A 27,359-nucleotide genomic window follows, 5' to 3' on the forward strand; every position below is an offset into this window, starting at 1 on the left:
AGGAGCCAAAGGGAAAGGCTGGGCACCTGTGGCTCAGCTGGAGCCAGGAAGGGAGGGGTGTCCAGGCCAGCGCCTAGTCCCTCCCTGCCTGCCTTCCCTTGGCCCTCGGCCTCCTCCTGCCATGGAGCCCCCCTGGAGCCGGGCTTTCCAAGGCCTGTCTGGCTTCGTGGGCCAGCTGAGGAGCCCCAAAGGGAGCCAGGGGCCTCGGGCAGCCGCCGAGGAGGAGGAGGAGGCCCACGCCGAGACCCGTGAGTCCGTCCCCCGGGGGCTAGGGGCTGGGGGGCCTCTTCTGGGCAAGGCCAGCACCTCCCTCCTGCTGCCTGGGCCCCGGCTTCTCCCCAGGAGACGAGGCAGCCCACAACAACTGGGGAGCCTCCTGGATGTCGGCCGGAGGGTTTGGAGCGAGAGTGGATTTGAGCCTGTTATATATAATGCGGTTGTCCCTCGTGATGAAATGCTCTTTGGAAGAGGCGAGGTCTAGGCAGATGGGATGCATTGCTGCTTCTCCTGCGGGTCTTGAAAACCAGCCACTAGCCCCCCATCCATCGGGTGGGACTGAGAAGGTGGGCTCCCAGGGAAAGACAAGAAGAGCAAGGCAGTGGCACCCTTCTCACCAGACCCCCCCCTCCTCCTCCTCCTCCTCCTCCTTTTCCAGAACACAGCCTACATTGCAGCCTTATGTCCAGCAGGAATGCCAAAACACCCTTCAGCTGAAGCATGGCTTGATACTTCTATTTTTTATTTATTTATATACCACTATTCCAAAGATCATAGCGGTGGACAGCAAGGAAGCGAATTGGCCCCCAACAGTCTGGGTACTCATTTTAGCTCCCTCCTCCGAAGGATGCAAGCCTGAGTCGAGCTTGGGCCCATTGGCTGGTCTTGAACTCACAACCTTCTGGTTTTGAGTGAGTGGCTGCAGTGCAGGCATTTAACCACTGTGCCACCAGAGCTCCTATGAGTGCCATGTCCTCCATTCTCCTGGAATGTCCTCCATTTTGCAATAACTTCCCCTCCTTTGCAATGAGGACATCTGGTCACCTTCCCCCCGGCAGCCTCCGTCCCCAGGAAGGTCCTTCTCCCCAGCAGCAGGGTGACAAGAGGGCCTCACCACAAAGGAGGACCAGGTATTGCCACTGCCTTCCTTTTAGGCTGAGAGAGACCATTTTTCACCTAAGCCCATGCTATTCAACATCTTTATCAATGACTTGGATGACAGCATTGGGAGCATACTTATCAAATTTGCAGATGACACCAAATTAGGAGGGACAGCTAATACCCCAGAGGACAGGATCAGGATTCAAAATGACCTAAATAGATTAGAAAACTGGGCCAAAGCTAACAAAATGAAATTCAACACGGAGAAATGTAAGGTACTGCATTTAGAGCAACAACAACGACAACAATGAAATGAAATGCATAGATATAGGATGAGGGACACCTGGCTGAATGAGTCTACATGTGAAGTACACCATCTTTTCCATTTGGGGGCCTCCAGCCCCTTTCCCCTGAAAATATATTCAGTTTGATCGGAAGCTGAAGAGGAGCCTTCTGCTTTTATTTCAACCTTTATTTTCACCAGAGTTTTAAAAGTAGACCATGCAGAGTTGCCAGCCCCCTTCCACAGATACACCAATGGTAATGATACTGAGAACTGAAAGCCAACAACATCTGGAGGCTATAAGATGCCCACCCCTTGCTTTAAGTCCATTGGTTCAAGCCAAATGATGTTAAGAATAAGCTCATTAAAATCCATTGGTGCTTAAATCAGCTTCATGACTCAAACATAAAATTGGAACCAACTATGAAATGCTGGCTGAGGTTAATAGGAGTTGGAGCCCAATAACAGCTGGAAGGCCACATCTTCTCCACCCTTCCTTTGAAAGATTTTTAAGGTACCTGCTGTACCTGTATACTATGCTCACCTGATCTCTGTGATGTGGAGACAGAGGAATGAAAGTTGAGAACTTAGGCCAAAGTTCATTCTCAGATTTGTGATTCTTGAAAGGGAGAATGCTGAAGGACCAGCCTGTCTTGTCTGTTTCCTTAATTCTAGTCAAGGGGGGGGGGGGATAAACATTCATTTTTGTTAAATTTGTTTATTTGGCCTTTTCTACCAAAAACCTTTATATTAATATTCAAGATATAAATGCACAAAGGGATTAGGAAAAAGCTTTTTCTCCCTTCCTGAAGGGCTGAAAAATATGTAAAATAAATATGATTAAAGGAGGGTTCTTGTAAAGCCATAATTGTTTTCTAAACACTTTGAAGTCGATGCTGTAATTGAAGTAGGTAACCTCTGTTATGAGTAAAATACCCATTTTAGAAGTAAAATCAACCAAATCCACTATTATTCTTGTCCTGTTTTTTTTCTTCTATTATCCTACTTCATCATAAATTCATTAATTGTGCAAAGGGATCTTGTAAAGCTTTTGAGACTGTGTGAAAGAAGTTGCGGCTTAAGCTTTCGTATAGACTTAGGTCTACTTCCTCATCTGGGAATTTCAACATTGCTTCCTTAATAATTGTTTAATATTTTATTTTGATTACATACAGAAGCACATGACCATTAAAAAAACAATATAAAATATCCATATACAGCTAAGCTGTGGCAGAGTGGGTACACTAGACTGTTGGACTAAGACCTACACTTGGCCATAATGTTCACAGATGCCCTTGGCTCAGTTACCCTTTGGCATATCTTTATATAGGTAGATGTGACATACTTTGGGAGGAAACCCAATGTACCACACTCTGAGTTCCTTAGAGTAGAATAAACATAAAATAGCCTTTGCTTGATATGTCCTTTGCTTTAATAGCACAAATATTCCTTCCTTCCTTCCTTCCTTCCTTCCTTCTTTCGTTATTTTCTATCCCATCTTTCTCCCTGCACATGCCTCAAAGCAGCTTACAACCATTTAAAAACAGAGCACAACTAAAAAGAAAAAAAATCCTATTAATACCTAAGTTAAAACACAATTAAACCAATGTTCTATTTATAAATATACAAGTTAAAAACAATTTTTTTAAAAAAACCATTTAAACATAATAGAATAGAAATACAGTACCTCTCATTGAAAGCTCATCTGTCATAACATATTCAAAAACTGTTTCTCTTGTTTTGCAGTGCTACCAGATGAAAAAGAATTTCAGCACGCTGCTAAAACTAATAATCTGGATACTATGGAGAGACTATTTAAGAAAAAAGTTAATATTAATGCTGTAAATGTTGTAAGTATAAAACACAGTAGTTTCTGAAACAAGCAAATCCTGTTTTGCTGAATTAAGCCGACAAATAGTGGTTGTTTCCCAATTCTTCAAAGTGGTTGGGTTGTTGTTGTTGTTGTTTTGTTGTTTTTTAGCAAAAAAATTAGTTAATGGACAGGACAAGAAGCTCGAACTATCTTACACTAGAGATAAAAGTACTTTTAAAGAGTCTTAAATATTTTTAAATTGTCATCCTGTCATCTCTGGCCAGAAAGTATGATGTCTGATGAACCATACCTCAAGGGCTCACCTGTTTTCCCAGTCTTCATTACTATAGATGCCATCAATTGCTAATAAATTCCTGTAAGAGAAACAGAATGATCTTAACACAAACAGACTGACATAAATCTGGCATTAAAATGTCAGGGTTCATAAAGGACTGGAAGAAAATGTTGGTTTCCCTGCTCCTCCCAAAATCAACATTATCAAACAGCAACAGCCATCAGGATCATTATCATTATGATGATCACAATCATCATCATCATCATCATCATCAATTGTCATCATTATTTCAAGGAAGATTCCAGTATGAAAACGTTGTTGTGTGCCTTCAAGTCATTTTGCACTTATGGCAACTCTAAGGCGAACCTATCATGGGGTTTTCTTGGCAAGATGGCTTCAGAGAAGGTTTGCCATTGCTGAGAGCATATGACTTGCCCAAGGTCACCCAACAGGCTTACATGGCTGAGCCAGGATTCAAACCCTGGTCTCCAGAGTCATAGTCCAACACTCAAACCGCTACACCAAGCTGACTCTCAGTATGAAATTACTGAACTAGAATTTATAAATAAGCTCAATTTTATTGCTTAAAAAACAAGATTTCTGCCCCATTACCAATATATAATTAGTTCAGCGGATAACACATAATGTAAGACTTCTCTTGTGACCAAATTTTGTACATTTGGGGGCTGGCAAAAGGCAATGAAATGAAACTTGCTGTTGGCCAAGATATTGTGAATGATTACCAAAAGCTGCTTTTCCTTGATAGCAGAGTTTGCCAGAACTCTGGCAGAACAAGACAGAACAAAGCAGCCATCTTGGGTGAAAGATGCTGAAAGGATGGAGAGTAGTGGCAAGATGTTGGACAGCAGGCCTGACTTCTGTGTACTATACACCTGCTCTTCACCCCCAAGCCAACTGCCTGTACTTAGCATCTCCACTGTGGAAATAAGACACACTGACTGGGTGTGGACTTACTGAGTAAAAATGTTCGTGATCACATACAATCTTAGCATGTCTGTTGAATGTGAACCTCCATATTTTTTTAAAAGCATTACTAATATTGACTGTTTTAGTATTAGGAAACAAAATATTTGTTTTAATATTATTTATATGGTTTATAAATGATGAGTAGCATCCAGTGGTTTCTTACATCTAGAGAAAGAATCCAATTGGATCTGACCTTAAATATTCTTTATCAAATGTATTACTGATTTCATATAGTTGAATTAGTTGAATTAGTCTCCTCATATTGGCAAATAAACAGTAAAATTGTTTTATTTTAAAGTTGACTGCAACGGCATAACACATAGCACAGTGTCAGCACGTTCATTTAGTAGCATAATACTTAAGAATATTGGTATCAACACACTGTTTCTATTTGTGCATCTGGCGATGGACTTTAAAATGCATGACAACTGGATTATTTGCATGTACTTGTTTGCCTCTTTATGAACAAATATTGTACTTTTCTACAGTAGCCACAGACATCTGTCTCTAAATATTTACCTACTTGGATAAGCCCATTGAGCTTATCATACTTATTTATATAGATAGATTCACCTGTCTTTGTGGGAATATAATCTTTATCTTTGTAGCAATACAGATCAAATACTTTTGAGCCAGTATTAAAGAGTAAGAGGTAAAACACGGAACTGTATAGATCCCCTCCACAGCTAATTTTGCTCTTGCTGCTGATCCCATTGTACTATTCTGTGCCTAAATTTTTATCTTTTGTTTTCTTATTTTAGCTAAAGCGCACAGCTCTCCACTTTGCTGTTGCAGGAAATCATATATCTGCAGTGGACTTTCTTCTCCATCACAAAGCTAGAGTTGATATTGCTGATAAGGTGCCAAAAATGATTCTTTAATATTACATTACATTTGTTGACACTGAGAAATAGGAATCTTTTATAGCAATGCTGGCATTGATAGATGGCCCATCTTGCCTTCACAATTTTCAAGAAAAATAACTGAAAAATATGAAATGTTGACAACTTCCTTGCAAACATGTATGGAATAAACTTGTTCACAGAGTAATTCTAAAGCTGGCTAAAGCCATAAGCTGCAGCACAAGAATTACTCTGCTGGGAAAGAAGAGATCCACTTGCTGAATGCACTTCTACCACTGAAGCTGTCTGGTGTACCTGTGGAAACTTCTTCAGTCATAGGCTGGCATCCTGTTAGTGGCCAATTTCAGGTGCAAGTCAACCACCTGTCTTTTATTGCTCATCGAGTAGGTTGGTATTCCTTCCTCCACACTGGCTGAAACTCTCATAGTCTCATAATAGAGCTGGTGTAGCCTCCCCCAGCCATCCCATGCCTGAGGGGAAATGAGAGAAATGTCTGGCTATGTTCCCATCTCCAGAGGCAATGTGATTACTTCAGTGAAAGTTGTAATCATTTTGTGTCTGGCTATGAGGGGATAGCCAAATGCTTCTCTGATCTTCCGCATTCTCTACCATGCACAGAATGGCTGGATGTGGGAAGGACTGCAGTGGCTCTACAGTAAGTACAGAGGTTGATGAATGGACATACAGTGTGCTGGCCATAGGGGCATTGCCAGCAGTGTTCCCTCTAGCAGTAAGACCCCAAACAGGTTGTTCCATGGGTGTGTTGAATGTTTCCCTGAACCTGCAAGATAAAGAACCATCTTGTTCCCTGGACATGTTTTGACATATAGCTTTGCCAGTCTGGAACTGGTACTATTTTCCCTCTTGTTGGTGCCAATACAATACTGCCAGTTCTTGTCAGTGAGGTGGACATACAAAGCAAACTTTCTTCATCATTACTTTAGGATCTCCACCGTATCATTTTAGAAATCCTCTGTTAATAATATATTTCACTAATTTTTGTTGAACATATTCTGCAGATTTGTTTAAACACTTCCTTATAATATGAAAAAGGCTACAAGATAATTTTTTTTTGCTTTAGTATGCTGTCCTTTCATAGTGGTTGGAAAAAATATTCAACTTTTCCTGCTTTTTATCATTAATCCTATGAGTTTGTTGCAGAATTGTTGCAAAATGTAAAGAAACCTGATCTATTACTTTTGGCTCCTGTGTTCTTCATTTATATAGCCTTTAAAATGCTATGAATGTCAGTTGATTGGTATGTTATAAAACCTTTGTGCAAGTGCATTTATTTGAATTCAGTAAAGGATACCAAAATGGGTAATTAGATATGCAGGGAAACTACTGTGCTGGTCCTAATGTGGTCCTTTGTTAATAGGTTGCTCTTAAGAAATTTGACATTCTAGCAATTTAAATTGTATTTTTGATCTTAAAAAAGGGCTTGCACAACCAACTCATTCCTTATCAGTTACAAGATAAAGCTCAGATCAGATTGGCTAAGACAGTCTAATTACTAGGGAATAGATGAAGATATAGGTTGGCATCTTGTTAGGCAGTTATGATGTTGTAATTAGGTTTATGAACTCATAACTGTTTGGTATCCTAATTTAAAATTGTGGCACCATCATTACAACAACAAAGGCCACCTAAACCCCCTTAAAATCCATTCAGCCATTCTAAGGGACAGACTTCTGTGGTGCTGGTAAGCAGAGCACTGAAGAGAAGATGCATCCAGCATCCTCCTGTCAAAGAGCCACAGTGCTAAGAGTTGTAATAAGATCCTGCAGTGGTCCATGCTTCGGCTTGTTGCATCACACTACTTGCTGGCAGAAGGGGATGTTATGCCCAAGATTGTAAGGGCAACCAGTTTAACCTGAGAATGAAAATTCCTCCTTCTGTTGACTCACCCTAAGCAGGGCTGACACAGATACTTAAGACACTAAATTTGGTTTTAAACACTATGCATGTAACATTTATTAAATCACAAAAATAATACAAACATTCAGTATCAAGAGCTCTTGCATTCATTCACACATTCATTCAATACTCACACATACTCTTTCCTTCCGCTGAACAGTGATCAGTTGTTCTCGAAGGCCAGGGATGACATCGGTGCTGTGTGGCTGATGCCAACAAAATTAGGGTGAAAGCCAAGGGGCTTTATACTTTTCTTCTCTCTCTGGTTTTTTGGCTGCTGTAGTTTCACAATATTGCAGCCCATTACTCAACTTCTTCTTTCTGGAGAAGACATGCTAGGTTACATAAAATAAAATGGTTACAATCTAGGAAAAAGCAAGACACCTATGATAGGACTTTTGGGCCAGATTGCTCTGACACTGTGATCATACATCATCAATTGTCAGATGGCACATCAATTGAGAGGGCTATCAAAGGAGCTATCACAGGGGCTTCACCATCGTGATCTCAAACATGCTTTCATCATTGAGGTCCTGTGTGCACAGGCCAGGATACTCTCAGGCAACCTGAAGTATCCTAATCTCATATCTTCCCCACTCCTCCCATGTTACAAAGACTATATGCGCTGATGCCTGGTGCCTGTTTGCACATGCATCCCACTAAGATGCCTGGTGCATCCACCTCCACCACAGGTCGCTTCAATCTGAGGTCAGAATGAGGCAGCCAGTGATTATCAAATGATTTGGCACCTCGTTCTGACCTCAGAGTGAGCGACTGGTGGCATTGGTGGCATTTTAAACAGTCACCTGACATTGGAATGGAAGGCTGTGGATCTTCCTAGGAGATCTGGAGCAAATACTAAGTCTTTCTACTCCATTATAAGACACATATAGCCCAGTTCTGGTTCTGTGTGGTCCCAAAGTTGTCTGGTACGTTCAAACCAGATCTGGGGTTTGGGCCATGCATTGTCTGGATTCCCTGCTGAGAGGATGAGGGAGGACACTTTATTTGACCCGTGCAGACAGGATCTGTTTCTCCGCTTCCCATTTCACCACCATGATCTCAAACAAGCTCCAAGACTCAGCTTCCCATCTGCAATACTGGGATAAAACTGACAGGTCCATGCACAATTTGTTGAAGTGATCTAAGAAATAATATATATGCAGCAGACTGAATGCTGAAAAAAAGCTACAGTACATGTGTGTTACCTAGATATCCTACAAGTTTACTGAGATGTTACTGTCCCAGGCTCACAGAGTCAAGGGGACATGCCCCAAATTTAAAAAGCAAATCACCATTTGTTATGTTAATTAATTATACTATTCTATGCAATATAAATTAAGAACAGTTTTGAATTTCATTATGTCTTCTTGCATTTTTTTATTTTTTAAAGCATGGACTTACTCCAGTTCATCTTGCTGCATGGTCTGGGAATCTGGACATAATGCTGATATTAATTAAAGCAGGTGCTGATCAAAAAGCTAAGAACCAGGTTTGTTACTGGCATGTATAAAATAACATTAAGTCATTATACAATAGAATGACGCCTAATTCTGTGTTACAGCCTGTTCTGTCTTTTCCTTAGGAAAGAAGAAATGCCCTCCATCTTGCAGCTCAGAATAATAGTGTTAGAATAGTGGACTATTTCATCCAGGATCTTCACTTGCTTGATCTTAACACACGTGATGAGGTATATGAGCATATATTATGGAATAGCTACTAATTGATACTAGTAATGCTGTGTGAATATTTTTCATTTAAGGACATCCATGGTTAACTCACAGTTATGTTTTTCCTACATTTTCTGAATATACTTTTATAGCATTCTGATCTTGGCCACCCAAAGGATGCATATACAGTATATAAGATTAGATAGAAGTATTTGTGATAGCGGATTTAGTTCTACAATCACACTTTGCAAAAAGATACAGAGTAAACATCAGTCTTTGGGGGAGGGATTTCAAAACAATTATGGATAAGTGGCTGTATCTGTAAATTACTGTATATATGTTTATAGCACTAAAATTAGTGTTGTAATTTTACTATGGTCCCATGATGACGGGTTGCAGATGATTAGTAGAGCACATTTTGTATACAGAAAGGTCCCAACTTCAGTCTTCCACATCACTACTCAAAAGAGTTATAAAGCTCAAAAGACTGTATGAATCCTACTTGTCAAATATATACTAATGGACTAAATAGACCTATGTCTATCTGACTCAACAGAAGCCAGTTTCATATTATGCTTCTCCACTTTTAAAGTCTTCTGTGCCTTCTAATAGATGCTTTAGGCCTTCTTTGATTTCAGAGGATCAGCCAAAAAAATCCAAGAATGTTATCAGTTTACTTGTGAGTTCTGCTAAATAATACCAAAGGGAGTTATTTCCAGGGTCATATATTCAGGATTCAAGGCTTTTTGTGTACGATGATATCTTGCAGTGAAACTTTTTTTTGAAGTGAAAAGACTATATTTTGGTTCTCTTCTCATACTTTTGTAATCCTTTACTGATGAAGCTGGTTCTGTAAAACACATACAATTCCCTAAAAAGAGATACACCAATGTAAACAGTTACCAAATTGTATCTTTTGGTTCTATTTTAATCCGTAAGGTTTAAAATACACTTTTCTCCAAGAGGGTTAACCAAACTGTGCTTTCTGGTTAAACGTGCATACCCTCTAACATTTCACAAATAAGAACTGGGACACATGTGGCTAAGCAACATCAGATTGTGGTCAAGATGGCAAAAGTTATTAATGGAGAGATACATACAAGCCAGGGGAGGCTACAGTAGTTTGCATTTGTCTGAGCCTTCTGGGAGGGAAAAATGTCACTGCCTCGTATCCTCTCCTCCTTGCTAAGTTAATAGAATGCAAATTACTTTTGCATTTTGAAATCATTTTGCAGCAATTGAAGTAATCTGATGACAAAGGAATGATGTGGGAGGTGGAGAGAAAACCTGGGACATTTTTTAAAAAATGCTAAAAAATGGGACAACAGAGGAGCAATTGGAGCATCCCTGAAAAACTGGGATAATTGGAGGGTGTTGTATGTATGCTTTGCATATCTGCTACATGCAGCTTTCCTCCACTTCTGGCTTAATGATCCTCTTCCATAATCCTCTATATAGCCATCATATTGTGTTCTACATCTGTTTTGGGCTTCTGGTCCTCATATTTAAAATTCTCTATCATGTTGTGTATGGATGCAGCTCATCCAATTTTTAAAAATCCTTACTTTCTATTGTCATTTTTGTCAGCTTTCTTCTCCCATACCACAAAATCTGAAAAACTACTTTTTACCCTTTTGCTTCTGCTTGGATTCATGGTGGCTGGAGGATCCAGAGAGCTGTAGTGTAATAACTTTTCTCAGCTTTGATTTTCCCATGCTTTTATATACCATGCTGTTTGCCACATTCACATAGCTATCCCCTTTTCTTCCCTTGAGCCTTTTATCATTATTTATTTTCTAAGGAACTACTGCATTCTTATTTTACCCATATTTCAATCTCCACTGCCATCTTGTCCATGCCCCAGGATGTACAAATCAGGCTGTATCTGTATTCTGGGCTGTGCATAAACCCATTCTGTTCAACTCCAATTATTATATCATTTTCCAGTTATAAACCAACAAGCATAATTTGTTTTTTCAATGTACAATAATATAAACATTTTGGTAATATAACATTTCCCCAGAAATATGCATTTTTGTGCACAGTTTCTCACAAGATACACATTTTTCTGTACTGTTTCGAGTCAAGAACCGTATCACAAAAAATAGAGAATGTGGAATCTTAAGAACAGCTCCAATTTGCCTATTATTTTGGGCAGTAACAAATTTGTGCACAAGCTAAGTTAGAGGTTGTACAGATGGGCAGGAAGGGGTGGCAAGACACTGCCCCTTTCTACCCCCAATTGGTGCTGTGGCAAATGCACAAAGTGGCACCAATCCGGCCTCCGCAGAGCACAAAAAGGAGCCGTTTTTTCCGGCTCTTTTTTGTTCCTGCGAAGGGGCACCATAGCCACTCTCATGTGACTTGATGGCACCCCTTTGGTGCAACTCCATTTGGGCTCTGCGTCAAAGGGGCATCATCATCGCTCGCACTGTCTGAACAAATGCGCGCAAAGATGGTGCCTGGGCAGTGTGGTGAGGGCTTTGAGCATGGGGATGCTTGGCCCTCACCCTAACCACAGGACAGTGCTTTTCACCCATGTGTACCGGGCCTAAGATATAATTTAAAGCCTGTATGAGTATGAGTGGGATTCTAAATTACAAAGAAACAAAACCAAAAAATTTAAAATATTGTCAGTCCATCCATCCTTCCTTCCATTCTTTGTAATGCTGTGAGTTGAAACTTCACCTTGGTCCTAAGGTAATCCTCATTTAGCCTTGAGAAAAGTATATATTGGTTCAGTTTTCTTCAAACAAAAATTCACCAAATTAAAATTCACAGTATCCTTTTACATATTTTTACTTGACATCTACGCTATCTGTATACAGACTGTTTATTGGAAATGATTGGACAGAGAATGTACCATTTGCATGTTCTGTTAGCATAATGTCTGTCAGAAATGGTAGACACAATCTTTTACACAATTTCCCCTGTAGTTTCTGGTACTGTTGAGTAGAAGCAGACATATGCATCTGGCTCTCACGTGTCAATGAATATACAACATTTATGGTTATGTGAATGAGAATATTCCTTTATGTGTGTAAGGCAATGGTATGGATCCTTCTGTCTAGAGTTGCATTCCCTTTGGGGTAATGATGAGGGGATATATGACAATAGTGGATATGACAACTGAGGCAGCCCTCAGTTGACCCAAAATAGGCTATTTCTCTTTCCTTCTTGTCCCTCCCTTTTTTATACACATGCACATGCACACTATCTGATATTCCATTTCTTTCTTGCTCTCCCCCCCCCCCCCAACCCAGCAGAGTGTAGGAAAAAGACTAGGGAGTTTATCAGACAGGGAAATTGGAAGAAATCCAAGGCAATCTGAACGCAATCATGGGGTTTAACGTTATTGCATGATAGATTACCACACACAATTTCAGGCAATGGGAAGTCAGTCCGAACGCAATCATTGGTTCCATTATGCGTGATAGACCACAACGCAATTTTGGGCAATGGGAAGTCAGTTTCGAATGCAATTTGAATTCATGTAAATTCACTGAACTACCAAATTCACATGAATGCATTCTGGCCCCACTCCTAGATCTCTTTCACCCTGCACAGTTAGAGCATTGCGATTTTATTTAAATTAACATAGCTACTTCCTATTGGAATCCTGGGATTTCCAGATTAATGAAGTGTATTTGGAATTCTTTGTCATAAAGTCAAATGCCCCATCAACCTACAAAGCCATGGCAGTTAAAGTAGAAACATTATGCTATAACTGTATATGTGAAAGGGCCCACAGATTGTTCTTGCCAAACATTGGAACTGATAGTTTACAGAGGGCTTCTGCAATAAAACTGAAGGCTGTGTGTAGCCATGTGGTTGGAGGTTACCTTCACCTGGTTTAAGATTCTTGTAATGGTTAGCAAGTTTTCTAGAAGAGCTTTATCTTCCATACTGACCTCTTTATCATTTACTGTCTCCTAGAAAGGTAGAAAGCCATTCCTTCTGGCAGCTGAAAAGGGCCATGCAGAAATGGTAAATGAGCTGATTTCTCTTAACTTATCCACGTCAGAAAAGGACAATGTAAGTTTATTACAGTAATTCCAATAAAGGATTATTATTTGATTTGTAGTAAATAACATCTTCAGCTAAAAGCTGTACTCTTACTTATGATGCTGAACACTGTACACAGACATGGCGTGAATTTTGACAATGAAGACAATGAAAAAGTTAGAATGTTAAGTACTTTATTTCACTTTGGTGTTTGGCTTCTGTATTTATTTATTTAAGAATATTTGTTGGTTAGCATTCCCATTAACAATTCCATATAGCAGGTTCAGCTTACTAGTAACCACCATATTTATATAAGACTTTTTAAAAACCTTTATCAGTAGAGTGTCAAATTATCCAACTCATTGTTAGTGCTTCATTTTGATTTCTATTTCATTTGTATCTCACCTTTCTCTTGGGAAAGAATGTGTCAACTCTACAGTGTTCAGAGAAAACTACACAGGTGGTTAGCAATGAGAGGAGTATTGGAATGACTTTGAATCCATAGATCTTGAGCCCCTTCTGTATGACGATTCAGGATGTGGACCCTTGCTTACAACAGCCTGAGCCTACAACAGCCTCCCACTGATTTCATTGGGAAAGAAAATAACACAAAGGGTAGAATCAAATTACAGTGGAGTTGTTCAACTGTCACAACTGTTTTTATCAGCAGAATTGGGAAGGAGCAGTTCCCTCCTGCAGCTCTCCCATACATTCACAACATTTTCCCTGAAGGAACAAGAAACCCTCTGGTGCTATTTCTCTGGTGGTGTAAATGTCTGCAGCAGGCAAAGAAAGTAGTTAAAGAAAGGTGTTAGGCGTCCTACCATACAGCCATGTGAAGGGATGTAAATTTGTAGATTTGTAATTATTATTTCCCAGATTGAAAAATAAGTTTCCTAACAGTTGGGAAACCCTTCTGGGAAGAATAATAGACCACTGAGAAGGTTGCACAATTTTCTCCTGGTATTCACCATCTCTAAGTGTTGAGGAAGAGCAAAGGGATCTTGCAGCACCTTTGAGACTAACTATGGCGGTATCCAGACCGGTGCAAAGCACCAGCCTGGATACGTACTAGGGTTGCCTCAGGGCATCCTTTCCAGATGCCCCCCCCAACCCTAGTATGTTGTAATGGCCGCGCCCTTTCTACATGGGCGACGCCATTATGACATCATGGTCATGCCGCAGCCAAACGGCGCAGCGCGGACGTGACATCCTGGCACTGCTGCAGGGCGCTTCTGGTGCCCTTTCAGCGGTGCCAGAAGGAGCTCCGTTTCGGAGCTCCTTCGGCTGCACATATTGCTGGTGCAATTTTTAAATGGCCGTGCCAGCAATACAGAGAGAAAGGGCCCGAGTGGCCCCTTTCTCCCTTTCCCCGCCACTGTCATGGAGCCCCAAGGACACCCCTTTCCATTGAATTCAATGAGGTAAAAATAAATAAAGTACCATATACACTTAACTATAAGTTGATCCCGAGGCCAGGAAAAGCGGCGGATCGAGGCCTCTGGGGCTGCCGCTGTGGCAACTGAGGCCCCGATCCATCAGGGAAAGGAGTGGGTGCAGGCCGCTCCAAAGGGGCGGTCTGTATCCCGCCTATGTGAAGGAAGTTGCAGCAAAAGACTTGGTCAACTTCAGGGGTAGGCAACCTTTTTGAGCTGCAAAACATGAAAATGTGAACTTTGTGCCCAGATTTCAACATGGAATCCTAGAGTTACTCTTTGTCTCAAGAATGTTTACGTTCACTGGTAATATGAAAACAAGTTATATTTCTGCATGTCTTCTTACAGGATGGAAATACTGCCTTGCATCTGGCTGCAAAAAATGGCCATCATGAGGTGGTAGAAGTTCTCCTTCCTCAATGGGAAGAAATAAATGAGTTCAATGAGGTAAAAAAATAAAAATAAAGTACCATATACACTCAATATAAGTTGATCCCATGTATAAGTCGAGGACAGGGTTTGGGGCCAAAATTATGGATTTTGATATGGATTTCATAGATAAGTTGAGGGTAAACCTTAGGCACATGTAACAAAGGACATGAAGGACAAAGCAAAGGAATACAATGTCAAAAAACTTACAAAATTCTGAATGGAATTTTAAAGGCTAGATGGATGAAGAGAGAACTACAGTAAATGGTGACTGTGTGATGTGTTGAGGAGGTGACCTGGCACAGTTCAGCCTATGAGAAAGAATAAAGATGCAAAGCGGATGAAGTTTATAAAACAGGGTGTTAAGACAAAACATGTCTCCACAACTAACAAATGGCTTTAAAAGTTTCTGATTCAGTACAGTATAAATGTAAAAACCTAATGCCAGGTGAATAATCCCCCCTTCCCTTTAAATGTGTCAGGTAAGCAATCAAGGCTGCAATCCTATACTAACATATCTCATCAGATGGCAGTTAATGACTCAAAATGCACTGTAACAATGGAAGGTGACTGAAGTGAAGAGTAAGTGCTTCTGTGCTTCTTAATGCTGGTGATCAGAATCTAGTTTGGTATCGTGCTGATGGCATTACCATATGATACTGTTTCACAATGGATAAAAAATAAATCCATCTAGTTCTTCACAAATAGATATCTTTATCAAAGGAAGTCCTACAGAGGTGCCACTCTGTTTTGTAGGCCATGTTGAATGACATGTAGCCATCAGATAAGCACTGTCTGCCCTTTGGGAATTACCACATTACCCTGACAAGTAGATCCTATAGGAGTGAAGAAGGGAAGTAAGGGTTTCTTGGGCTGTCTTAAGTAAATTCCATTCATTGGGTCTATTCTAGCTGGGACTAGTAATAGGATATAGGCCTAAATTGGAAGGTGGGAATGTCTGGTTCCTCAGCATCTCTCCTATACCTTCTTCAGTAGATTTCACTTTCCATTGCAGTAACTTCCCTGGCTTGCTGGACATAATGGTTTGCTTCATATTTTGCATTAAACTAGCTACATAGCATCACTGCTCAAAATGGAGGTGGGGCTTTTTAGATTTAATAGATTATGACAGGAGTCACTTCATGTGTGTTTGACAGGGACAGTGGTAATGCACAGAGTGCAGGGCCAACCCTGCCATTAAGCAAAGCAAGGCAATTGCAGCTCCTGGATACTCCTTCTAAGGTTCTGGATACTCTCCAATGTAGAGGTTGCACATGTCAAGCATCATCTGTTTGCACCGGAACAGGGGTTTGGCCTTGTCAATGAGAGGATGTGGGAGGACATTTTATTTGGCCCATAGAGGCAGGGGCCCAATTTCTTTCTCCACCTCCTACTTTCCTCCTTTGTTCTCAAGTAAAGGAACATCCATGCTTGCTTGATATAACTACCACCTTTTGTTTTCTGGCCTTTCTACCTCCCAAGCTTTTAACAGTGGTGTGGCAAAGAAAAAAAACGAGAAGTTTCTGCTTTCCTCATCATATTTTATCTATGGAGTTTATCACACAGAGGGCAAATTGGTAAAATCCCATGCAGAAACGGAATTTTAAAATCCAGGTGTTGTTTGACAGATGCATTGGCGTGAAAGAGAAATAATCTGAAATTAATCTAAATGGAAAGTTCCTTTGCACTTTCAGAATTTAGTGAAAGTAAAAAGGAGCTAGTTTTGATGACTTTGTGTTTGGGTTATTTTTGCGTTATTTCTCTTTCATGTAAATGTCATCTGAAATGCAGTTTTCTGCAACTTTGTTTGGGTTAATCCTGAACGTCATCTGAAAAACAACCCACAAATGCGGGTTGTTTTCAGTTTAAATTTAGTTTCTCCACAGGATTTGTCACGTGTGATAAACTAGTATGCTGTGATTAGAATTACTCGTGGAATTTTTACCTGTTGGTCAATTGGTAAACAGCAGAGAGGCCTGCCAGAAAGAAAAGGTGGCACTCAGCCTTGTAACTTATTCCACCAAAATAAATAAACAACAACAAATAAAATAAAATCTGCAAGTTTGATTTTATTTTTATTTTTTACCTTTTTTACCTTGCAGGCTCACACACATCTCAGTTAAAATTACTTATCTTACCTCAACAACCTGACAGGAAAAAGTAATTACTGTTCCCATCTATTTAAAAAGTAGCTCATTATCTGAAGAAATTCTTCGTTGCCACTGGAAAATATTCAAGTGTTTGTTTAAAAGCCTGATAATAACTTTTTTTAATGTCAGATGTATTTTTTCTTTATTGTTGTTGTTTCAGGATGGTGAAACACCTTTTTATCTAGCTGTGGCAGGGGGCCATGAAAAATGTGCTGATCTCTTACTGGAAGCAGGAAGTGATATCAATATCTTAAACAAAGTATGTTGACATGCTTGATGTTCTTTGTTAATTGACTGATAGAATATTTTTGAGCCAGTTTAAATGAAATCATGGTTTTATGCAATGTTTGGAGTTGGGGTCCTGCAGATGTTTCTGGACTGCAAGTCCCATTATCTGTCACCACTGGGTATACTGGTCAGTTCTGCAGTCCAATAACATCTAAAGGGCCACGAGTTGTCTACTCATTTAAATCCTGTGAATTGTGGTGGTAAGAATGTCCAATTAGTTCCAAGGAGACCCAGACTAAGATCTTCACTCAAGCTCATTGGATGGCATTTTGCTCAACCGTATCTCTTTATCTCACCTACCTTACGCAACTTTTGTGAGGATAAAATGGGTAGTTGTAATACAGAGAGTAATCCAGGAAAAAAGGGAGTCATAGCTAAATGGAAAAAAAATGCTTTGCCTGCAGAAGATGGTCTGCTCATCCTCTACCTCCCATCTATTACTTCATTCCCATTCCTGTGTGTGTGTGGGTGGGTGGTGTAATTAAAAAGGAGCCCTGATCTTTTGTGTCTTGTCATGTGGAAGTTCAAGACATTCATCATGACTGATGCCCTTTTGACAGAAGCTAAAATGATTTTTCCCTTCTAGTTAAGTTTTAAAAAGCATGCAAATTAGAATGTCTCATTATTTGCTAATGGTGTTTCTACCTAAAACATATCACTGTCTAACTGAAATCAATAGGGCGGAATAGCTGCCAAGAAAAATAGTCATGAATGTCATTCATTGAAACTTTATCTTGCTGGTTTTCAGGTTGTAAGCAGCAGAATGCTTTGCATTTTTTAGAATCAGACTTGTATTCTTGTTCTGTGGAGATTCATTTCCAGGTCAGATAACTTATGCTGAAGGTGAGCCCAGTGTGGCATGGTGGTTTGAGTCCTGGACTAGAACTCTGGGACCAGAGTTCAAATTCCCACTAAGCTGTGGAAATCCACTGGGTGACTTTGGGAATGTCACACTCTTAGAGGAAGGCAATGGTGAACCTCCTCTGAATAAGTCTTGCCAAAAACAAAAACTATATACAAAAAAGCTGTGATAAGGTCACCACAAGTCAGAGTATAAACTTGATGAACATGACTACCACTTTAGCTTAATTTTAAGTATCATGGTGATGCAAATATCATCATTTATCATAGGTGCAGTCCAGACCGGTGCTTTGCACTGGCCTGGCCACGTACTAGAGTTGTGTGGGGGCATAGCAACTGCATGCCCTGCATCCTTAGTATGTGGCGGCGGCATAATAATGGCAGCTCCCTGTATACATGGGCGCCGCCATTATTATGTAAGTGCTGTGTGGTGTCCACACGTCGCCACGCAGCACTTACGTAATGAGTGTGCCAGTAGCACACTTGTTACACCGCCCCTGTAGCTTTAAAAGAACTTGCTTTTTGCGGGTTCTTTTTGTGCCGGAGGGAAGCCATGCGGTTTGGTGGCTGCGGCTTCCCTCCAGAGGAAAAACAGGTGCTGCCATAGTAAAGGAAGGGGAAAGGAAGGACTGAATGTTTACTCACCAGATTTGTTTCTGATGAAATATTAACAATTTGTTAGAGTGAGATTGTGATGCTCCAGCCAAATTGTAATAAGACCTAACTGAGGCCTAATAAAATCATTCCTTCAGAGTGATCAGAGGCCCAATTAATGATATATTTGAAGAACTGATTCAGATTTTTTGAAATGGCACTTCATGTTCAAATGATAAGAGCATATAGGCATATAGTCATTTGCGGATGCTATCCAGAGTACATTTTCTAGATAGTGGCAGCCATCTAATTGATTTCCTTCATAGGTTTTGATAATAGTACAAAGTTGAAACATATACATACATACATACATACATATACACACTGTATTTATCTGCTACTTAAATACCCTTCCATTGTCATTCTTTTTCATAATTTCTTTAACAGTAGTAAATATTCATTTCCCTTTCTCCATTGTCTTTTTCTCAGCACAATACAAATGTATTACATATTGCAACTCAGAATGGACATACACCTTTGGTCACTTATCTTATAAGTAAAAATATAAATTTGGAGACTCAGCCTCAGGTGAGTTCTTTTTTTCCACATATTATATTTATCTGACTTCATGCACTTTCATTGATGGTAACTGAAATATGCATAATTCAGGACATAAAAGAAGAACCACTGTCAATAAATAATGAGAATAAGGACATTAAAGTCAGGCATTTCAAGGTCTGCTGATATCAGTGGGAGAGTGTTAAGCATCTTCCTGGTTCTTTTATGAAAATCAATGAATATTAGATGTACTTAATGTGGCAGGTTCATGCCTACTCGCTTCAACATTTTCAAGTTGTCGATGTTATCATCACTTTTTTCATTATGGAACTCAAGGTGGTTCACAGCAGTTAAAACAAATAAAAATTCACATCATAGAAAAGTTAAAGTTCTGTTAAACTATATAAAAATGTTTAAACCTGTTAAAAACATAAACCATTAAAAACAACAACGTATAAATGACCAGCACATTATACAAATTTGTTTCCCCATAAGAATTCTCAAAGGCCTGCTGGAATAAAAAGGTCTTCACTTGCTTGTGGAAAGATAGTAAGGCATGTGCCAGTCTAAACTCCTGGGTAGGGAGTTCCAGAGCCTGGAAGCAGCCATGAAGAAAGCCTTCTCCCATGTTCACCAGGTGTGCCTGTGAAGATGGAGGGACATAGGGAAGGGCTTCCCCAAAAGATTTCAAAAGATGGGCAGGTTTGTAAGGGAGAATATGGTCCTTTAAATAGGCTAGACCTTAGTTGTATAGGGCTCAGCACTGTATTTGTCTTGTGTATTCAAACACATGCATTTCTAAACACACAAAGTATAGTGTTTAAAACAGCATTAAACTGTCTATACAAGTAAAACCATTTAAAACAATTATTGAAAAGCAGTGGATGGAAGTAATACAGCACATTAAGTAAAGCCCATTAAAACAACCAGTTCCCCATATCCTGCTGTGATAGAATGGTGTTCCTCTGTCCTCAAAAGGACAGCAAAGAGGAAGCCAGTCTAGCTTCCCTAGGAAGGGAGCTCCAGAATTTGAGAGAAGCAATGGAGAAACTCCCTTCTTGCATTTCCACTAAATGTATCTTTGAGGATTGTGGGGTTGAGAGAAACACCTCTCTTGAAGATCTCACAGCTTGGGTAAGCTCATATGAGAGGACAGGGTCTTCAGATAGGCTGGATTTGGCTGTACAATGATTTGAAGAGCATGCAAAACAAACTGGTAGATAGTAGAACTGTAGCAACAGGGAATTTTGTGTTCCCTGTAACCAGGCACAGTTAACAGTATTGCTGCACCTATTTGGATCAGCTGAATTTTCTGTAGATTCTTCAAAGGTAGCTGCACATAGAACACATTACAGTAATCCAAAGAGGTTGTAACTAAGGCATGTGCCATCATGTCCAAATTATATGTTTCTAGAAACAAGTGTAGTTGGCGCTCTAGTTTTAATTGTGCAAATGCACTCTTGCCCACCACCAAAACCTGAACAGCTTGGTTGAGGGCTAATCCAGAAGTACACCGAAACTCTGAACCTATGTCTTCAGGAGGAGCACGACTCATAGTAAACTGGCTGAAATCCCATTCCCTGATAGGCCTTTTTGTTAATCAAGACAGTTTTTGTTTTCTCTGGATTAAGGCTGCTGTCACATTGCAGAATTAATGCAGTTTGATACCACTTTAACTGTCATGGCTCCATTCTATGGAATCCTGGGATTTGTAGTTTGTTGTAGCACCAGAGCTCTCTAACAGAGAAGGCTACATATCTCACAAAACTACAAATCCCAGATTTCCATAGCATTGAGTCATGGCAGTTAAAATGGTGTAGAACTGCATTAATTCTGCAGAGTAAATGCAGCCTCAACTTCAGTTTGTTTGCACTCACCCAGAGTCTTTACAGATGAAGGCACTGTTTTCCTGTGGAAAAACTCTTGGAGTTAGGCAGAAAAGAGGATTGGGTGATTAGCACCCTTGACCCCAAAACTCCAGACAATCTGTCCCAGAGATTTTGTGTATATGTCAAATATCATGAAGAACAAAACAGAACCCTGAGGGACTCACAAGCCAATAGCCAGACACAAGAATTTGTCAGCCCCACCTTCTGAGCTAGTCCCTCCAGAAAGCAACAGAGCTACTATACAACAGTATCCCCAAGTCCTATCCTAGCAAGGTGGTCCAGGAGGACACTGTAACTGATAGTACAGTATTGAAAGCTCTCAAGGGGTCCAGCAGAACTAATAGGGACATTCTCCATCTGTGTGATTCTCAGCGAGCCGAAGATCATCCACCAAGATGATCAAAGCCATTTCTGTCTCATAACCAGCTTAAATCCAGATTGAAATGGATCTGGATGACCACTCTCATCCAACCTATACAAGTCAGTCCCCCTCTGGCCTTTTAAATAAGCCAGGAAGAGGAAGAATCTAGCAAACCTGCACAGTACATATAGTTCAGTCCAATACATATTTATTCTGAAGTAAGTACAATTGAGTTATGAGGGGCTTTCCTCTCAGGAGTTGTGTACAGGATTGCAGCCAAAAAGTGCAGGTGGAAGACCTACATAATATAGGATGCATTAGATTCTAGAAATTCCCACAGAAAAATGACACTATTTTTTACAGGAAGGGCTATGTTACAGTCTTCTTATACTGTACCAGAAAGTTGTATATGTAAAATTAGCATGTTTACTGTTGATAGGAGAGAGGAATGTTAATATTTCAGCACATTTGGAACTGAAACTATATACAAGGTAATCTGCATTGGATGTTACTTTAAAAGTTCAAAAAAGTTAATTCTTCATCCTTCCTGGTATCATCTAAGTAACATATTTTGTTGACTGTTAAAATATTTGTTGTCACATTTTAAAATCTTTACCAACTTTGATATGCAATTTTGTTTGCTTCGTTTCTTACTAGCTGTTAATAATAGATAAGGTTCATCCCAGTTTCATTTCAGCAGACAGAATCTGCTTCTAATAGTGGCAAACTGTATATTGTTGAGATTAAAAAAAACTTTTAAAAAAAAAGAATTCATTTGCAGAATTGGTCCAGAGCATGCTTAAATCTGGTAATGTTCTCTGAAAAAGCAAAGGCTGAGAATATATATTAGTTTATATGTCTGTTTTATGTTTTACTCTAATTCATGTTTTTTCCCCAAGTTTTAGGCTGCATCAAAATGCACAAATTGTCTATAATTCTCTATTTTTCACATCCTGCATCCTGGCCTTTATCTTATTTGCATCCTACTCTTCTTGTAAAAAGCTTAGACTGGTGTTTATTTCATGTTTGTGTCCAAAAGCCAGATGGTAGGAGTTAGCATTAATCTCCTGAGTCATCTAGTTTACTCTATTGCTAGGCAAAGAATTGAACCTCAGTCTGATTAATTTAAAGGTGGCATTTTGTCTTTTGCACCACAATAATTTATGAGCTCCCATGTTCAAAAGGCAGAGCCTGGACAATTTTTTTTTAAAAAAGTAATGAATTACAGTTATCATTTGGGGGCAATTACTATTATAGTTGCTATATTCTATTTTAAAAGTAACACTTTCCTTTCTTGAAGAAATTAGATACTTTAAAATTACTTTTGAAATTAGAACGAAGCACCACAACAAATATTATGATATTTTTCCCTTCATGGCTGGATCTGCACTGCAGAAATAATGCAGTTTAAAATCACTTGAACTGCCATGGCTCAGTGCTATGGAATTCTGAAGTTTGCAGTTTTGTGAGAGAGGTCTGGTGCTACAAGCAACTGTAGATGTCAGAATCCGAAAGCACTGAGCCATGGCAGTTAAAGCAGTGTCAAGCTGCATTACTTTGGAAGTGGAGATGGAGCCTACCATTCAGTGAGCTGAAGACACAGTAGACAAACTAACTTTAAAACTTACACATGCACTACAAAATGATGCTACACTTATTGAGTTACAGGCAATATAGACTATACACGGACATTACGGCTCTTATGTACTAGGTTTGTACCCTTCAACTGTGTGGATGCTGAACTGACATATTTGATTTTTCCCACTATTGAAATCAGTGTGGTGGTGGGGAAGGATAAAAAAACATTAAGAACTGCTGAAAAGAATAGTAGAATCATAGAGTTGGGAAAAACCTCAAGGGCAGTCAATTCAATCCCTTGTGATGCAGGAGAACACAATCAAAGCACTCTCATCAGATGGCCATGCAGAATCTGTTTAACAACTTCCAAAGGAGCTTTGGAAGTTTCCACTACACTCTGAGACAGCATATTCCACTAACAGCTTACTGTCAGGAAGTCCTTCTAATGTTGAGGTGGAATCTCTTTTTCTGTAGTTTGAATCCATTGCTCCAGGTCCTAGTTTCTGGAGCAGCAGAAAATAAACTCACTCCATCTTCAACACGACATCCCTTTAAATATTTAAATATGACTATCATGTTACCTCTTAACCTTCTCTCCCCCAGGCTAAATATACCTCAAAGGGCATGGTTTCTAGACTCTTCACCATTTTGGTTGCCCTCCTCTGGACATGTTCCAGCTTTTTAACATCCTTCTAGAATTGTGGTGCCCAGCACAGGACAGAAGAAGGAAAGAAAACACCCCCATTGGGAGGGCTTTGAAATGACAAATTGTTTGCTACTTCACTTGGCAGACACAATTCCCTTGGCAGAAATAGTCTGCCTTTCTTCTGCCCATAAGAACGTAGACACCCCACCACCCACTCCCAGTGATCAAGCAATATTTCAGGGGAACAAAGAATATTTAGAGCAATAGCTTTTATATTTTCCTCTGTTTACAGCAAAAGAATTCTCCTCTCCATTTGGCCATCATAAAAAACAACTTACCCGTGGTAAATAGTTTAATAGATGCCTGTCATGACATCAACTCTGTCGATCAGGTGAGCAATTCTCCTTTAGAGTCATATAATCTAAAAATGGAAAACAGTGTTGTCTTTTCTGTTTTTGTGTAGTAATATGACCTAAATCCAACTGCTAATCCCAACTTGAATAAACCTATTCAGTCAAAGCGATAAATCAATACTTACATAAATTCCTTTGGTTTAATGGGTCTACTCTGGTTGAGGAATAACAATTGCTTTTAGACCTATCTATTTATAAGAATAAGATGGAGAAATTATATTTTCCTAGTGTGTTTCTAGTCAGATTTCTTGCCAGACCCATTTCTTTACTTTATGATGATGTTTCCAAATGAATTTTTTTTGGATTCAAACACACTTGCAGGTTATAACACCTTAGATCAAATCTGTCTAAACCAAGAGTTCACAACCTATGTTGTAGCTCATGGGCCACAGACAGACTTTCCTCCAGGCCACCACCCCACATCATTGCTTAAAAGCTATAGTTCCTTGTTACTTTCCAGCACTGCTTAGTTGCTACTTTTCTCTTAATAATGGTGGTAGCAGAGCAATGGTCATAGCTACCATTAGCATTCTTTCTCCCCACAGCAACCTCTCTGTATTGCTGTTTTATCATGGGAATGATAAAACCATGATCAGGGTTACTGGGGCAGGGATCACTTCCCTGCTAAGTGATCCAGAATCAATTCCGGTACTGGACTGGAATCAGTAAAGCAGCAATGCTTGTTGGGTCATTACAGGACTGCAGAAGAGACTGAAGCTAAAAATGCTAAAATGATGGAGTAAAATAACTGGCTGCTGAAAGAAAGTGGATAGAACCATTCCAAATATTCTAACCCTAAGCAGACTTTCATAGTAACAGCATTGTATTGTTCAAAGCATGAGTTTCTCCGCAGTGTTTCCTGGCAGAGGACATTACATAACAAACTAGGTTTCCTCAGCCTGATGCTTTCCATATGTAATGAACAGAACAAGTGTGTTTGCCTCTTTGCTTGTGGACATGATGAACCAGTTCACAGGGATTGAAAAATGCAGTTTATTGGGCAGGGAGAGAGCAAGAAAGCAGAGATTCTTAAAATGTACAATATGTACATTTATGTACAATACATCTCCACACCCTTCTGTTAGTTGATCATTGTACGAAATGAGGCAGGACCTCTCTGCTCTGAGGAATTCAACTCTTAGGTACTGGATGGCTTTCATCTCAGCAAGTGGCATTCTTCCACTTCACTTTGTAACAGCTAGCACGTCAAATGTAATGGCCAACTATAATAATAATTAACATGAATATGCTCTATCCAGAATGGCAATGAAGTTCTGTGGGAACAAACATTGCTGTGGGAAGTATCCTAGTATGTTTAAACCAGTTTCCTATTTTTATGTAAACACAAAACACACTACATAACACAGATTATGTAGAAATGTAATACCTGTAGTTGGGGTGGGGATATGTCTGAACATACAATGGCTTGAATCTATCATCTCTCTTTAGAGAAGGGAAGAGTTATATCCATTCACACAGAGCTTCCAATTTAGACTAGAATTTCTTAGAAAACAGCATACTGGCTTTCAATGGGATAATTATTTAGCTATAGCATAAGTTCTAGTTGGTTTACAAAGTAGTATCTAAGTATACAACAATAAAAGAAGCATAGGTATTAAAATTCAAATAATTACCACAGATTATTTACATAATTTTAAAATAGATGAGAAAGACCACCATTAAAGCTACACAATTTTTTTTTGGCAAAGTTTGTTCCAAAGGGAGTTTGCCTTCTTCTGAGGCTGAGTCACTGCAGTGGATTTCCATACCTGAATGGGGATTTGATCCCTGGTCTCCCAAGACATTACTCCCAGGAGATTTTAAACTGTGCTTGCAGCCAGAAAAAAGCAGCTCTTTGGTTATATTTATCATGCAACAATGCTTGATAAAAACTGTAGCTGCTGTGTCCCCTGAGTGCAGTTAAAATGTCCCGTTTCATTGAGGGGGGGAAACCCATCCACGAGCACACAGTTGTGCTAGTCCCCAAATATGAAACATTGATGCTGGGACAGTTGTGATATTGGCAGTCATGCTCCATCTTCAATGTGACACCCCTTCAAATACTTTTATGTGCTAATGTTCCTAGTGCAGCACTCAAACCACTATGCCATGCTGGCTCTCATGACTGGTTTAAATTTCACTGATTTCCATGGGTGTACTCAGATACAACCTGGATCAAACTCAACAATTATTGCCTTTGTTCTGTTCTCAGATTTGAATTGTATGTTTAAAATAAAAACAACCCCAAAATGTTTGTATTAATGGGGGCATTTCTATATTTTCTTCTACTATTGCATCTTCTGCAAAAGAGACATCAAACACCATTACATTTGGCAGCAGACCTCGGAAATGTGGAAGTAATTGAAATGCTGCTTAGGGCAGGTTGTGACCTCAACATTGTGGACAAGGTACTTTCTATTGTTCATATTTCTGTAAAGATACATTTGTTTTACATGTATTGGGATGCGAAACAAATTGCTCCTTTCACAAATTCCTAATTAAGGTGTGAGGCAGACCGCCTGAAAAGGGTGGCCTGATTTCCTCCGGAGGAAAGACGCAGCTGCCAAACCAGGTTCTTTTTGCATCACGGGTCCAACATAACAAGTGTGCCACTGGTGCACTTGTTACGTAAGTCACGTGCGATGATGTGCGGACACCACGTGGTGCTTACGTAACAATGGCAGCGCCTGTGTACACAGGACGCCACCTCTGTTACAGTACCATGCTGTGCTAGGGTTAGGGACTGTGCAGTTGCCACACGGTCCGTAACTCTAAGATCGGTGCCAACACAGCGCATTTGTGTGGTCTATACAATGCCAATGATAAAGGTCTTTTTCTTAAAACCTGCAATAGTCTGGCATTGAGTCAAATTATTATCTGGAAGGCTAAGCATAAAATACAGTGTTTGATTTATATGTAAGTTTGAATGTATATAAAGTAGTAATTGTGCTCTGAAAGACAAAAACTCTATCCTGTTCTGACTCTTTTGGAGCCACCTAGCAGCTATGTTGAGATTTTCATCCAAACAGCATTTTCTTTCTATTGAGGCTGTTTGGAAATCATAGCAATTGATGTTACACCAACTTTCCTCACTGTAACAAGTGTGCATGTGTGCATTCAAGTTGCATGAATTTCTTGGCATTTTCAAAGACAAGGAATACTCAGAGTTGATTTGCCATTGCCTTCCTCTGAAATATAGCCTACAGCATCTGGTATTTCTTTGTG

The 27,359-nt window shown here is 39.7% G+C and overlaps 1 protein-coding gene across 2 annotated transcripts in view; it reads left to right on the plus strand.

Moving 5' to 3' along the window:
* ANKDD1B (ankyrin repeat and death domain containing 1B) overlaps positions 1 to 27,359 on the plus strand; it is a 41,981-nt gene continuing 14,622 nt past the window's right edge. Inside the window, exons 1-11 of one of the 2 annotated variants that reach the window (XM_042454148.1) lie at positions 1 to 248; positions 3,128 to 3,231; positions 5,238 to 5,336; positions 8,650 to 8,748; positions 8,842 to 8,946; positions 12,863 to 12,961; positions 14,716 to 14,814; positions 17,107 to 17,205; positions 19,179 to 19,277; positions 24,014 to 24,112; positions 26,444 to 26,542. In XM_042454148.1, the coding sequence (XP_042310082.1) occupies positions 122 to 248; positions 3,128 to 3,231; positions 5,238 to 5,336; positions 8,650 to 8,748; positions 8,842 to 8,946; positions 12,863 to 12,961; positions 14,716 to 14,814; positions 17,107 to 17,205; positions 19,179 to 19,277; positions 24,014 to 24,112; positions 26,444 to 26,542 (1,128 nt within the window). In that variant the 5' untranslated portion in view covers positions 1 to 121. Of the gene's footprint in view, positions 249 to 370; positions 564 to 3,127; positions 3,232 to 5,237; positions 5,337 to 8,649; positions 8,749 to 8,841; positions 8,947 to 12,862; positions 12,962 to 14,715; positions 14,815 to 17,106; positions 17,206 to 19,178; positions 19,278 to 24,013; positions 24,113 to 26,443; positions 26,543 to 27,359 lie in introns of those variants that run through there. The other variant, XM_042454149.1, reaches the window with a different exon arrangement.

The sequence above is a fragment of the Sceloporus undulatus genome, chromosome 2 (genome assembly GCF_019175285.1).
Source record: "Sceloporus undulatus isolate JIND9_A2432 ecotype Alabama chromosome 2, SceUnd_v1.1, whole genome shotgun sequence".
Taxonomy (NCBI): Eukaryota; Metazoa; Chordata; class Lepidosauria; order Squamata; family Phrynosomatidae; genus Sceloporus; species Sceloporus undulatus.